This window comes from Electrophorus electricus, chromosome 13, assembly GCF_013358815.1.
Source record: "Electrophorus electricus isolate fEleEle1 chromosome 13, fEleEle1.pri, whole genome shotgun sequence".
Classification (NCBI taxonomy): Eukaryota; Metazoa; Chordata; class Actinopteri; order Gymnotiformes; family Gymnotidae; genus Electrophorus; species Electrophorus electricus.
In genome coordinates this window covers 16791198-16806386 of record NC_049547.1, presented here as the reverse complement: position 1 = coordinate 16806386, position 15189 = coordinate 16791198, and the positions used below count along the sequence as shown (strand labels likewise).

Sequence of the window (15189 nt, the reverse complement as noted above, 5' to 3'; positions counted from 1 at the left end):
CACATACGCGCACACACATACGCGCGCACACACACACGTAGACACACGCACACACGCGCGCGCGCACACGCACACTCACACACACACACACACACACACACACACACACACACACACACACACACAGGAGGAGAGTTGTAAATCAATGACGTCAGTCCCACTAACACTACACATATGCGCCTGTCCTTAAATCATGAAGTAGGCTATATGACAAGTTAAACACGCACCAAATTGTAACCTATACAAAAACGCAAACGCGAGTCTATTAATTATATTAAAATCCATATTTGTAATTCTAGAAGCGTAAATAATTGTCCATTTGCAAATTAGAAGATTAAATGCTAATAGGTCAAAATATAGTCAGCCTGCCTTATTTTCACATTGATGTATTAAATTTGCCCCATCATAAAATTATTGTAGACGTTCTGTAGCATATAAATGTAAAACTATTTGCTACAGATATCATATACTGGTTCTGAGCAACGAGCAATGAGAGAAGTCAGCACACATTACCTTCTACCTTTTACCTTCTACCTGTTTTTTGCTCTTCCATTACGTTCTTTTCCTCTTAGATCAGTGAACTCGTTTTTCTCTCATCTTATATAGTTTTAAGACGCTGTCACAATTTTAAAAATAAGACACATTATGCATAGAATTGTTAAATAAGTCTTAATAACCTAAATATTTTTTGTTGTCATCTATTTATCCGGATTAAAATATTAATGGGCTACTTTTTGCTTTTTTTGGTGATTACTGCCACCTACTGGTAATTCAGTGTATCAGACGCTAGATGTGATCGGTTTCATTTCACACTTCAGAGTTCGAAGCAGAACCTGCTCTTTCACTTCTGGCTTGGACCTAAGACGAGTGACCTACTATACCCCGAACTTCACTTCCATGTGACGGGATTCAAGATGAAGATCCATAGCCTTGTGCTGTGCACAAGATGAGGCTAGGGATCGTCACTTAAATCCTTTCACATGCAAGTGAAGGAAGTGATTTTGGGAGTGATTTTGCACCATTCAAGAAAAAAAGGTATAAAATCAGCAAATGGGAACTTTCATAAATGTCAGTTAAATATACTGCAGTTTAATATGCTGTAGTTTATGTCAATCTTTGTTTTTTTTTTGTTTTTTTTTCAATCTCAATGTCTTCTAGCAGGCTCCTGTTGACTTTACATAAAGGGTGTGGTGTATAACTTTATCAGACAGTGAACCATAACATCACTATGTGGTGCCACCTAGAAGATGATGACTTCCCATTGGCTCTTCTCAAGAGTTCTTTCTCATAATTCTTCAGGGAGTTTTCCATTGCCATTGTCAACCTTGGCTTGCTCATTAGACATCTGATCTGGGATTAAGCTATATAAAGGTATTTTTTGGGAAAACATCTATGGTAAAAAGCACTGCACAAACACTGAATTGAAGTCAATTCTAAATGCACAACTGTGTACTTAATGTTTGAGATAAGAAAGGCATCTGATTCTTGTGTACTTATAAATATACCATGACCCACAGGATTTCATATATAGATTACCAATTTGTTGATTTGTTTGCCTATTCCTTCATTGATTCATTCATTGAGTCATTGATTCATTCATTCATTTTCCAGGTGGACATTTGTGACCACATAATATATTTTCTAAGCACCTCAATAACCCCACTGAAAAATGCATGTCAGGAAGCATATAACCTACTTTATGACATTTTTCAGAAACAGCTGCTACTATACAGGAAGTAAAATAAGATATCTGAGGATGTCAGTGTCAGATAAAATCTTGTAAGGTTCCTGCCTCAACATTCAAAAGCATTCTGGTCTCCGTCAGCACTCCTGCTTGGGTGTTCTGGGTAATGGTCATGTCCTCATTAATCTCTCATGTGCAAAGTATGTATGACCCGGCTCAATGTCTGCCATTTAGCAAACTACGAGCGTTTCATTGCTGCACAAACTGTATTTTTTTATCTCTCCTAAGGACAAAAGGTTTTAATCCGAGGGTCTTTAAGCAACCTGTTAACGTATTACGTGAGAGAAACTGTGCGCTCATTGTCTGTTATGCACAGCCAGAGGCGCTGAATATGCGTGAAGACTCACAGACACTCCTCCTAGCTCCAACAAGCACGCCAAATTCAGCACCCTGGGTATTAAAGCAGCTGAAAAGCGTTTAGGAACTTGTCTGTGCTCCACGGACGCGGGCAGCTCTTAACTCTCGGAGTGCAAGTCAGAAAGCAATTTTTCATTTTGCAAGTGTCACAAGATGAAATCGTCTAAAGATGCCACCATATTTATTGACCTGAGCTTTCTTTCTGCCGAGGAGGAAGGAATAATTCGCCAAGTGCTTCTACGAGATGAGAGTTTAAAACGGCTTGAAATTGGACGTGTAAGGTAGGCACATACTACGATTCTGGATTCCGTTGCCCTGACTCAGGACTACGTACAAATAAGCATGTTAGGTTTGTGTACCTATGCTGAGTGGTGGATTTCATGGGAAGAAAACGGTTATTTTTGTTGTATTTTGTTCTTAACCTGTCATCGTAAGAAATAGATTTCCATTAAAGTTACTGTATTCATGTCAGGGTATGCGTCAGCACAAGTTATATGCGCTGCAGCGGTGATTAAATGTGAGGAACCAGAGGAAGTTTTAGTTCGCTGAACAAATTGCGGAAAAAACAAGAACATGGACCATGTAAACTTCGGACCAGTTTTTTGCATTGCTACGTTGCATTCACAACTGAAAACGGTATACTGGGTTTAATTCTGCCATATAATATCTCATTTTAGATTTCCATACGCAAAAGTTCAGTAAAAGTCATTTTGTGATCATAAGTCTATGTTTGTTGGTTATTATTATTTCTTTTAACATGATTAGTCCCCATTTCATGTACATTAAGATATTTTTCATATATATTCACAGACTTGTAAATGCACTGGACTCATACAGATACTGTAAATAAGATATGTATTTTAAGTAGCTATTATTATTTTATTATAGGCCTAAATGTTTTTGTGTCGATAATTGATAGTTCACATGTGTTCTATAATGTCATATGGCATTCATATAAGGATTTTGCACATAGGCTGGTAACAATGATCCAGTGATATTAATACATAATAACATCACTGTGCCACTTCATCTAGGTTATGAATATTCAAAATGTGTTTTATATGCTTAAACCACCATATACCGATCATATACGCTATGTTACTACAGCCAGTTTATTTAGTTATTAATATAGGCCTACGTTACGATACATAAAAGTCATGGTTAAGTTCACACCACAATTTGGATATCACGGTTCGGTAGAATGGTGGCAAAGCTACAAAACCCCATTACAGACAGTAGTGCACCTTATAGTTCGTTCCACTTAGTCTAGTATAATTCCTCTTGAGGTAGTTGGTACGGCCTGCAGTGTGTCAAGCAGAACAATGTAAAATGTAAAACAGTGAACATACACCCTCACATAGGACATATTTCTATGTAGGGATGAAACAAAAACAAAAGGCAATAAGTCACAATCAGATACAAAACTGAAGCGCATCTCTTACGTTCTTAAAGTACAAAAGAAATAGAATAATTAAAAAATAATTTGTTGCATTTATGCCAGGCTATATTTCAATATTTAAAGGCAAATGCACCATGCTACCAATAACATTCCTTGCGCAAGGAATGTTATACTAATACTATATTTGCCTTCCTCTGTAGCATAATTGGATAGGAGCGTCTGCCAAATACACGAATGCAAATGACTGACACATCTGGGTGATACTGCTGAATATGCGTTAGCATGGGCATGTATTTCAACCTGAAATCTTCTGAAAGAAAATAATCTGAAAGGAGCAGGCGGGACTTCCAGCTTGTGTGTGTCAATTCTCCACACGAACTATCACGCATTCTCCACACGAACTATCACGTGCGTATCGTGACAGCTCGTGGCGCATACAAATAGGCCTATCTACACTCATTACACGTTATAATCAATGGAACAAACTTAGACATACATTACCCGAGACGTAACACTTCTTGTAATTGTAGGTCTTAAGCAATGACTTGAAGCAAAGTTAATTCACTTATTTCTACCTGCAGGTTTGTTCTAGATAGGCCTAAAGAATTTTCTCTCTCTCCAAATCTAAATCGAATTTAACAGACTTTCAGTGTCGTTCTTTCGGTGAAATTGTGGATAGTATTTAAAGTTTCACTTGGATCGGCCTTGTTGGACTGCCGCAGTTACGTATTTGGCAGGTAATCTAGATTTTTTTATTTTATTTTATTTTTTAACATTAGGAGGCTGAGAAATTCGGTCCTTGACCGCAAGGAGCTAAAGGTTTTGACAGGAGAATGGTTTGAGGAGATCAGGGCTAAGAGACACGGACGCCAGCCTGACATCTCAGCCGTGGTGAGGTCCTCTATCAGATGGAAGAAAACAGCAGGTACCTAATTATGCTGTTAAGAAGCTTAAAGGAAGATTGTGTTTCCTTCATTCCCCTTTCACTACTCCAACACCTGTCTAACTAGTTACAAGTGAACATCCACTCTTTTTCAGGCCCCTGGCTGTTTATTATTTATTTATTATTTTATTATTTGTCAGCTCATTTCAATGTTAAGGGTTGAAAATGAGATTCTTTCAGTTCACACCAGAAATTTTTATAAATTATTGCTTATCAAACTCTCAGTGTAGAGGTTTGTCACACTTCTTTTTGTCGGTTTCTTGCTTATTATGCTCTTTCTTATTGTAGGACATAATCCAAACCCCTTCCTGCATGCTGTGACTGAGGACAAAGAAGAAGAAAAGGAACACAGCAAAACTTGCCCAGAGTAATATACTTATTTTGTTTTAATAATCTGCTAAGCAAAAGATTGAAAAAAGACCGCTTACTGTAAATGTACTGGTCAGAGATGGAGGGTGTGAGCTACATTAGTCACATAATGTTCAGTGTTCAGATATTAACTCAGCAACCTCACAGACATTAACTCATCAGCCTCATGGGCCTATAATGCTGATTTATAGTAATAAACTGAAATACATGCAGTCAGAAAGGTGTTATATTTAAGCATCATCCCAATGCTCTTTTGTTGGCCACTGGTACTGCATGCATAATATTATTACTGAAATGACTGTATTAATGACTTAAGCAGTCATACATTCTTCAGGTATTGTGGGGTGTGTTTGCAGTATCATCTAAAGTTACAAGCAGGCTGTGTTTGCATAACTGGATATTGCAATACAGTTATGAGCCAAGTAATGATTTACTGAACATGATAAATATTTTTTTAGATTATCAGATGACCCCAGATCAGTCCACCCAGCTCTCAGTATAGAGGTTTTTATCACACTTCATATTTTATGCATCTCATTCAAACATTTTCTGTGCAAAATATATATATATATATATATATATATATATATATATATATATCTTTACTAACATCTACATCTATAACCATTAATTACTATAGAAATGCCGGGCATACACAAACAAAGACATCAGTTTGGAAGACGGTGAGCTTTTTTGTGGAAAACATAATTTCTTTAGTACACAAGGCACGTGTATTATAGATCTGTTAAACGCCGATGTGAAAATCCTTTATAGGTGTAACATATTTTAAATGCAAATTTTCTTTTCCTGGAACTATTTTTATAATTTTTACAGAAACCCAGCTTGTTCAGAGTCCAGCCAAGAATGTTCATTTTGAGAATCCTTCTCAGAAACCTTTCAAGAAACCTACTGAGAAACCATTCATTCTAAGAAGTTTGGCTAATTTCAATAATCCCATCCTTGGCACCGCTGACCTAGGAACTAAACCAAGAGATGAGCCTAAATGCACAACACCTCCTGTGCTGTCTACTCACCTTGAACCTGTCCTGGAGCAGAAGTCTAATTCAGCAGTTGCAACAAACACATCCACAAATGCAGTGACTCCAGAGCCAAGACCAAAGATGTCACTCCCTCTGGCAGAACACAAAACCAAACCATTTGAGGAGAACTTAGTGAAGATCTCCCCGGAGGCCAACAAAATAGGATCGACAGAAGTAAAGACTAGACATAAACTGACAGATGGATGTACACCTGTTGAAACACTGGAGATAATATCTTTCAGTGAGCCACAGGACACCTCAAGCCAGGATCAAGCCTGTCATCTTGGCAGAGCTGTGGAGACAAGTAGCACTGAGCCAAAGGTTGAGGATGACAACATAATGAGCTCTAGGAAATGTGCAGAGATAGAAGTGAAGCACAAGCAGAATCACACCAAACATATGTTTGTGATGAAAAAGGACAGTCCTGCATTTGAAGAGGAAGTACTCATAAGTCAGTCAATTAATTGGGATCCAAAGAGGGACCATGAATTGCTTGCTGTTTCTCTAGAAAGGCAAGAAAACTCTGATGAGCTCCCCACAGTTTCCTCTGCTGAGATGATGAAAAAGCAAGTGTCCCCAAGTAACACTGCACAAAAAATACAGGATAAAAGACATGAAATAGAGAAGGATGAAATCCCAGTGGCAAATTTCAGAATGTCATCTCCAACAAGAATGGATGTATTAAGTGTCGATTTAAATATGGAAGAAAATGCCAGTATTCCTGAGGATCAAACAGAGGCACTGAATGACCTAAACACACCCAAAGGTGCCATTTTAAACCAAAAGAGGTCAGCAGACATAAATAGAGACATACTTACAGAAGTAGTTGTGAAAGATGCAGTTCCTGGAAGAAAAGGGGACTTTGATGTGGAACTGAGGGATTCTGTAAGTGCTGATAAAAAAACTGAATCAAAGCAGACAAATCAAATAAAAACCTCACAAGTACTGTGCTACAGAGAACAAAGCCATACTTTTTCAGAAGTGGCTGATGTTATGAGTACTTCCAAAGAGGACAGCAGAAGAGAAAGTGATATTCTTGCCAGCGTGTATGAACGGGCCCTCAGGACAAAATTGCCAATGTCTAAATACACCTCCACCCAAAACCCAAAGCAGGAGAAGACAGAAATTGGGATTCCTACAATAGTAGTCATGCCATCTGAATCTGAGGACCCAACCCAAATTGAAAGTATGCAAGTTTTATGTTCTTTATAATAACATTTTGCATGAGTTCACTTTTGATTTGTTGGGGCAATATGTTCAGCAGCAAATTCACCACAAGTATTTTGTTCGGTTTTACACAAACAGTACTAAACAGTCCCTCCCTCTATTCTTTGTTTATGCCTGACATATCACTTTCCATACCCATACATAAACTTTCGGTGTCAGATTTCTTTGGTTTAAATGCTGACATTCTAGGAAAGGTCTACGTGTTCTTGACTTTGATACACCCAGTATTAGTTTAACAATCTTTGCTCATACAGGGTCGCATAAAGTCATAATTGTTGGCAAGGATATTACCTGTTTTGCTTTCACAGGTATGGCGAATGGGTCACCTGAGCCAGATGCCTCTGTAAAGGTTGCCATACCTGTTGCTCCGTCTTTCATTGCAGATGTTTGGGAGGTTAGTCCTTTTTCATCCTGTTTCAGTGTTGCATTTTTGCAGTACCTTAACTCTCTGGTGCAGTTTATTTGGTCAAAGTGAGGGATCTATCGCTCAGTTTCAGTGGTCTGTCTTTGTTCTTCTAATCCATCCAGGATGAGGGAGTGGATTCTGATAATGACAGCAGCTCAGTGTCCAGCTATGGATCTGATCACTCTGGAAGAAGGCCTATTTCTGCAAGCACAATCTCAGTCACAGAAGTGAGCCACATCGAATTTTCTGTTTTTTGTATTTGATGTTGAACTTTTGCTAGTTGAAGTTTAACTGTGATTAACATCATGTATATTGTGTGTGGTTATCGGGTTTTGGTATTATAAGACTGACATCCTGGGCTTTCTTTTTGTCCTAGCGCTCTGGTAGTTTGCTGAGTGTGTACAGCGATGCCGGAGACTTTGGCAATGTGACAGTGCAGGGTTCTGTGGAGTTTGCTCTGATGTACAGCCCACTGGGAGAGCTTGTCATTATGGTGGAACAGTGTCAGGACCTGGCCATTGCAAACCCACGTAAACAGCGCACAGACCCGTGAGTTTCTTCAACCCAAATGACAAATGTCTTTTATAAGATGAACTATGCTCTACCACTATACCATGGAGAGCAGCAGTGAGAATGTACACTGTGTAGCCATTTTATTAGGAATTTATTAATAATTCCTACCAGTCTTTTCCCAGTCATTTCTGACTAAAGGTAAGTTGTTTGGTTTTCTATGCACTTGTGCAATGTTTTTACAGCCATCTTTTATGAAAGAGTTGTTTTTCAAAAATGCATATATAATACATATATATTTCAGTATATAATCAGAATGAGGCTTTATTGGCCAAGTACGTTTGCACATACAAGAAAATTGTCCTCGATCTCACAGTGGCTCATAGTACAAAGTACTCCATAGCTGACAATAAAACTTACACTAGTTCAGTACCTCTAACAGACATCTACCACATACACACACACAGTCAGACAGTAACATATATACACACTCACACACGCATGTATGCACACACACACACACACACACACACACACACACACACACACACACACACACACACACACACACACACACACACACACACACACACATTCAGCGTTTATAGCATGCTTTTAGGTACAGCTATAGAGCAGGTTACCTAATAAAGTGATCACTTGGTGCAGATGAATAATGTCTACAATTGTGCTGTGTTCCATACTTTTTTGTCAGTTACGTGAAGACCTACCTCTATCCTGACAAGAGAAGCAAGAGAAAGACATCAATCAAGAAACGCACAGTGAATCCAGTCTATGTGGAATCTTTGAGAGTATGTTGGACAGCACAATTTGTCTTGGCTTTATTTTTCTCCTGTCCCATATGCTTCTTCTGTTTTCCCAGTGCATTTGATAACAAGTACAAAATAGATTTGCTGAAAGTAAATGGAGCTCTTCTCTTCAACTTGGCACACAGTACAAAGTGAAGCGTGAAGAATTGCACGCAAAGACCCTGAACTTGTCTGTGTGGCATAATGACTCCCGAGGCAGAAACGCCTTCCTGGGTCAGGTTGAGATCAGTCTGAAGGCCTGGGACTGGAAGCATGAAACCCTCACCTGGTACAACCTCCAGCCCAAGGTCTGGAACCGAAAATATCAATAAGATCAGTTCACAGGTTTCTAGAATTGTTATATCATCATACACTTCCAGAGTCTTAAAGCAATCACTTGATTACCAAAGTGCACGTAGATATCTGCCAATCTATTTTGTTTTGAATTAGTAAATTTACTACCTTAACCATTTTTTTATTTGATATTATACTTATAAGATTATATTTTTGCATGTTATAGAGCAAAGATAATCAGGAATCACCTGAATCCTGTGGACTTTTGTCAATCTCACTTAAGTATGTGCCTCCAGAATCCACAGGTATTTAAAGAATCTTTCCAAAACATGAATTCTTAAAAATCAAACTCACTGTTTAAAATATTGCTAATAATTTGAATTTGTTCTTTGTCTTGTCTCTAACTGTAGGTGGTTACAAACTCAGAACAGGAGAAATTCACATATGGTTGCGAGAGGCGAGGTGTTTACGTAGCCTGAAGACCCAAGGAGTCGACTCCTTCGTGAAGTGGTAAGACGTGTGGCACGCAGGGGTGGAGGAAGTGCCTTCTTCTGTTGTTGAGGAAAGGAGTCGCTCATTCTCTGTCCAGTGATTGTGGTTTGAGTTTGTTTTTAGAGTCTCATTTCTCAAGGCCATGGCAGGCACAAAAATGAAGCTACTGTTTGTTTAAAGGGCAAATGCAAACACCAACTTTATTTACTTTTTGAATCATTCTGTTTGCAGCACAAGGTTAAACCGAACAGAGCTTGAATGGGATGGGCTGGTAGCCTGTTAGGACAACTGCCCTACAGGACCATGCGCAGACATTCTCAGGCACAGATGCTTAAAATGTGACAAGGGCATGTGGTGGGGTGTATAAAAATGCTAATAGGCTGGGGACTGGAAGGGCATTATTATTATTAATAATAATAATAATAATAATAATAATAATAATAATATGTTTAATTTATATAGTGCTTTTTCCAAGATCAAGGCCACTTTACATGATAGTACAGGGCATCGGTTCAAAAGGAAAGATATAGAGACAGTGACAAGACAACAAAGATGTAATAGAAGACCAGCAAACAAACATATTAAAGAAAACAGACATCAGAAGGCAAAATATGAAACGAGAAGAACAGAAACCAAACCTACAGAAAAAAAAAAAAATTAAAGCTATGACGAGAGAGCAGTACATGTCAAAACATGTCAAAGCAGTACATGTCAAAAAGACACATTTTCAGTTCAGTTTTAAATGGTGAAATAGGAGAACAGTCACACAAATGTTGAGGCAGGGAAGTTTAGGACTATACACGACACTAAAGGATCTCGCACCCCAAGAAGAGAGTTTGAATTGGGGAAGAGTTAATAGCCCTGTGCCATCCGACCCCAGTGCACGTAAGGGGGTATATTTTTGCTGTCTCAGGGCAGGGGCCATATGCTTCAGCATGTATTGGTCTGTTCTTCCCCACTACCCTTTGCTCTGTCATGACCTGAATTAGCATTAAGCATTCATGTGCACTTCTGAGCACTGAGTGGTAAAGCAAAGCTGCTTGTGTCTGTTCCAAAGTTACATGTTACCAGACACTAGCAAAAAAAGCCGTCAGAAGACCCAAGTAGTGAAGAAGACGCAGGACCCCGTGTATAACCACGCTATGGTGTATGACGGCTTCAGATCCGGAGAGGTACGCGAGGCCTGTTGTGAGCTAACTGTGTGGGATAACAACAGATTCTCCAACCAGTTCCTGGGAGGTGTACGCCTTAGCCTCGGTACAGGTAAACATGCCCTCCTTAGTAAGACCAGTGAGTTAGCTGGGTTAGTGCAGAGAAGCCTGTGGTCTTATTGGGTTTTACTGTCCTCTGTTCACTTGCAGGGCAAAGCTATGGCAAGAAAGTGGATTGGATGGATTCGGCAAATGAGGAAGTTGATATCTGGGAAAGAATGCTAGCAAGTCCAAACAGCTGGGTCGAGGCTGAACTTTCACTGAGGTCTTCGATGGCTCCTAGAAAGTAAGAAGTTCAGGGAGACCGATGCTTGGGTACAGTGGGATTATAAGAGAAGTGGGTTTTTTTTTGGTTTTTTTTTTAACTCTGTACTAAATGTACCAGTTGCCAGCCTAATATATATTAGCACTTTCTTAATAAACACTTTGAGGTTTTTGGGAGGAGTTATAAATAACTTGGTTGAGGGTGTGTTCGTGTACGGCTGATTGATTCACAGGGCCCAGTGAATCATTAACTTTGATGAACTGATAGACAATTGCTTCAGTTTTTCTTGCGTGTGTGTTTGTGTTGGTAATGCGTTGACCAATGTTTTAGAAAATTGATTACATATTTTGATGTGAAATGGTGATTCAGACTCTGGGTGTGACTGGACTATGACTGTGACATCAGATGGGTTTTGCTGTTGTTAAGAGGCTATTATTAATCCATACTGGCATAAGCCTAAAATAAACTCTGCACGAGAATTAAGGGTTTATTTGTACTTAAACATTATTTACGAATCACATTTGTATTGCAGCGTTGTCTGCTCGAAAATAAAAGAAATTGTATGATTTTACGTATTGTTGCTGTTTAAAAATCTTTGTCCGTATACGTTTATAACAGTAATACCATAAAAGACAGATTAAAACTTTAGTTTGTGCAAGTGAAAGTAAGTTGCATATTATTATTTTGTCGCCATTTCAATTTGTAAGACCCGAACAAAATATTTTCATTCACGCCAGGATCTGAAGCGTTTGAAGCTTTAATCTACCCCACGGTTACAGAGCAGACGTCTCCCTTCATTAGTCGAATATCTCCCTTAAAACTATTTATATTACAATTCATGCACTAGATGGCGCAAGACGGTTATTTCAGCTCCTTAGTATCCCAAAACATTTTCCCTCAAAATGTTACAGTCTACGAAGATGTAGGCTAGAGCCGCGTAACGTCTCCTGGCCATGAAGTTTGTGTGGGGAGTCAGATGACCACAAACTTTTTCCATTGCGAGTCAATTCCCCTGTTGAATGCAACTAGGCACGTATATGCAGTTTAAATGTAAAAACGCTTTCTTTAGGTCTCTCAGGGTCCATAAAAAAAAAAAAAAAAGATCTGAAGACATTTTCCGATACACTGGCGGTAGAAGAAACCTCAGGTAAGCCAGCAAACCCCTAAAGAACACAGCGCTGCTAGTACTTTGAACATAGGCGAGAGTTGTAAGAAGGTGTTTATTTTTGCAAAAATAATTGACAAGAAATCGATCATGTTTGAAATTAGTCTCTTGCAAAGATTTGTTTAAAATTTGAAAATTTTATTTGTCAAAATAGGCCGTCTAGTTCATCGAAAATGGTGGATGCGGAATTGGAAAGGATCGCTCTTAAGGCCTTTTGATGCTGGATGACTTGTCAAATTGTGCATCCAAAGAATGTGCGTGTTTAGTATTGTTTCTGGGTTTGTTAAATATAATTTTATTGTTGGCAGGAGGAGTAAGAAGAAAGAAAAATTCATGAATATTTAAAACTACTATTAAATATTCTTCAGACCTAAGGCTACTTGATGAATATACACTCATTCAGAGTGTAAACTTTGAGCGTAACACCTCGCTCAGTCCCCTGTTGCTAAATAGCCTATAGAACGTTTTGTCATCATGGGTGACTGGAGTGCCTTAGCAAAGCTGCTGGACAAAGTCCAAACATACTCCACAGCTGGCGGAAAAGTATGGCTCTCAGTTCTCTTCATCTTCCGGATCCTGGTGCTGGGGACTGCAGTGGAGTCAGCCTGGGGGGACGAGCAGTCTGCTTTTGAGTGCAACACGCAGCAACCTGGCTGTGAGAATGTCTGCTATGACAAGTCTTTTCCCATCTCCCATGTGCGCTTCTGGGTTCTTCAGATTATATTTGTTTCTGTGCCCACCCTTCTGTACCTCAGCCATGTGATCTACCTCATGCACAAGGAGGTGAAACTGAAAAATAAAGAGGAGATCTTGAGAGCCTTACAGGGTAAGGGAAGAGATGTGCATGCTTACCTGAAGAAAATTGAAACTAAGAGGTTTAAGTATGGCCTAGAAGAAACTGGGAAGATCAAAATGAGAGGAGGCTTATTTTACACGTATATAGTGAGCATTGTATTAAAATCGGTTTTTGAGGTTGGATTTTTGTTGATACAGTGGTACCTTTATGGATTCCGGTTGTCAGCTGTTTACACATGTGAGGGGTTTCCATGCCCTCATAAAATCGATTGCTTCCTGTCACGTCCTACGGAGAAGACCATTTTTATCATATTTATGTTGGTGGTCTCCCTGATCTCACTGGGACTTAATGTCTTTGAATTTGTGTATGCAGTCTTTAAGAGAATGAAGGACCAAATAAAAGAGTTGGAGAAGCAGTTTGACAGCAACAGTAACTTCAGGCCTTGCTCTGGAGACGTGTCCAGCGGTTACAAATACTACAGCCACTGCTCAGCCCCAGCTTCCAATCTTGGTTACAACCTAAACACAGTGGACAAATCAAACTCCTCAGACAATTTTGTCAATGAGCAGAACTGGACTAACTACAGCACGGAGCAAAACCAGCTGGATCAGAGGAACTACTGCCCATCCCAGGCTTTTGGGTACTCAGAGAAGATGGCTCTAGGAAAGGATCTTGTTCTTCTTAAACAGCTTGACCCTCACCCGCACAGTCGATCCAGCAGTCGTGCAAGGCCCGATGACCTTGACATCTAGGAGCCCAAGCAGTAACCTTCTTAAATCTCACAGATGGTTTTTGTTGAGTCTATGGGACATTTACAGCATTTAGCTGACACTTTTATCCAAAGCAACTTACAATTATGACTGAGTACAACTTGAGCAATTGAGAGTTAAAGGCCTTGCTCAGGGGCCCAACAGTGGCAACTCAGCAGTGATGGGGTTTGAACCAGCAACTTTACAATTACAAGTGAAGTACCTTAACCACTGGCCACAAAATAGAAATGTGCCCAAGCACCCAATGGATGCAGTTTAAAGAGATGTTCATTACCACTGACAAGTGCTGCACACACTGGGCCACCCATAATGAAATTAAAGCACTAACACTCAATTGCCTCACAGTGCCCCAGCTACTGCTGGTATAGCTCTGAACTTATTGATATGGAGCATAAAAATTACATTCTGTATTTCATTAGTGGGCACACTGTAGTCTTGTATCATTCAATTCAATATTTAAAATATTTTCAGTTTATTTGTATTTGCTGATGATTTGTGTTAAAATGTTTCCATTTTTGCTGGAAGTGTTTTTTTTTCATGAAAGTTGTGAAAATAGTTTTTTAAATAATATATGTTCCAATATTTTATATGTTCAGATTTTTACACAAATGGTAATGCACAGTTTGCACTATGACTGACTTCTGTTGATGTTAAAACACAGTATGGGCAACCCAAAGATTTTAAAAAGTTCTCTTTAAATCTGCCAAGTCTTGAAGTCAGTAGTATGTAATGCACAGGGAAATGTGTTTACACCTTACTCCAGAAATCAGATGTTTCTAATTCAGTTCCTGAGAAACCTGTGCCTAGTGGTGGTGCTTGCCTGGTTTCCTGTGGCTAAACGAACTATTGTCGGATCAGGTGTTTTCAGCAGGAGTAGATGAGAATTGTGGAATGGGCTCTTTGAAGGCTGTAACTGGAGCCTTATTGGACTGTGGCCGCTTTTGAGTTTTTGTTGAAATGTAGAGTTCAATCTTTATGTATCTGTGCAAATATTATAAATGTGTATCAAATAGCTCTCTTGCAGGTCCCAATTTTGGCTTATTGGTTTGTTTGTTTGTTTGTTTGTTTGTTTTATCTTAGCATTTCTTTCCCTGCTGCGGGAGCACTCAAAACCAGACTGAACTATCCTGTTTTTTAATTTTTTCACAATAGTTCCATGCCAGTGAAAGATGGCATGGTAAAAGAGCAATTGTAGTTCCTTAACATCTCTTTAACAAATACATACATTTCTTTACTGGCAATATAATTGTGGATGGTAAAATTCTTTACAGAATCTGAAATAAAACGGGGTAATGATATTCAACTTTTCTTCTGTTCTCAGAGTTTCCTGTTTACACACACAGCTAAATGAAAACACATGTCTGCACTATGCTCTGCCAGCCACATGGGGGTTTG

At 39.1% G+C, this 15189-nt stretch overlaps 2 protein-coding genes across 3 annotated transcripts; both read left to right on the top strand.

The window, feature by feature from the left end:
• Positions 1-2191: 2191 nt before the first annotated feature.
• Positions 2192-11634, top strand: si:ch211-266g18.6 (synaptotagmin-like protein 2). 2 transcript variants are annotated; one of them, XM_026999922.2, is made up of 15 exons: positions 2192-2382; positions 4280-4425; positions 4732-4810; positions 5271-5316; positions 5453-5495; positions 5647-7038; positions 7388-7473; positions 7608-7712; positions 7862-8034; positions 8708-8804; positions 8948-9109; positions 9322-9400; positions 9506-9605; positions 10645-10850; positions 10949-11634. In XM_026999922.2, exons 1-15 carry the CDS (start codon positions 2255-2257, stop codon positions 11086-11088), a joined length of 2982 nt encoding a protein of 993 aa, XP_026855723.2. In that variant the 5' UTR covers positions 2192-2254; the 3' UTR covers positions 11089-11634. The 2 variants fall into 2 exon arrangements, with proteins under 2 accessions (XP_026855723.2, XP_026855724.2); XM_026999923.2 differs by lacking the exons at positions 2192-2382; positions 4280-4425; positions 5271-5316; positions 5453-5495; positions 5647-7038 and having other exon boundaries at positions 4730-4810.
• A 350-nt stretch (positions 11635-11984) lies between these two features.
• Positions 11985-13906, top strand: cx40.8 (connexin 40.8). The gene is made up of 2 exons (XM_026999831.2): positions 11985-12210; positions 12537-13906. Exon 2 carries the CDS (start codon positions 12703-12705, stop codon positions 13774-13776), a length of 1074 nt encoding a protein of 357 aa, XP_026855632.2. The 5' UTR covers positions 11985-12210; positions 12537-12702; the 3' UTR covers positions 13777-13906.
• The last annotated feature ends 1283 nt before the right edge of the window (positions 13907-15189 follow it).

What these genes read in the sequence shown, in the direction of transcription:
- si:ch211-266g18.6 (XM_026999922.2), top strand. Translation starts at nt 2,255, where the DNA reads ATGAAATCGTCTAAAGATGCCACCATATTTATTGACCTGAGCTTTCTT. An exon ending in GGACCCAACCCAAATTGAAA is followed by an intron (nt 7,039 to 7,387) that starts GTATGCAAGTTT and finishes TTGCTTTCACAG; the next exon opens with GTATGGCGAATGGGTCACCT. An exon ending in TCTATGTGGAATCTTTGAGA is followed by an intron (nt 8,805 to 8,947) that starts GTATGTTGGACA and finishes CTTGGCACACAG; the next exon opens with TACAAAGTGAAGCGTGAAGA.
- cx40.8 (XM_026999831.2), top strand. Translation starts at nt 12,703, where the DNA reads ATGGGTGACTGGAGTGCCTTAGCAAAGCTGCTGGACAAAGTCCAAACA.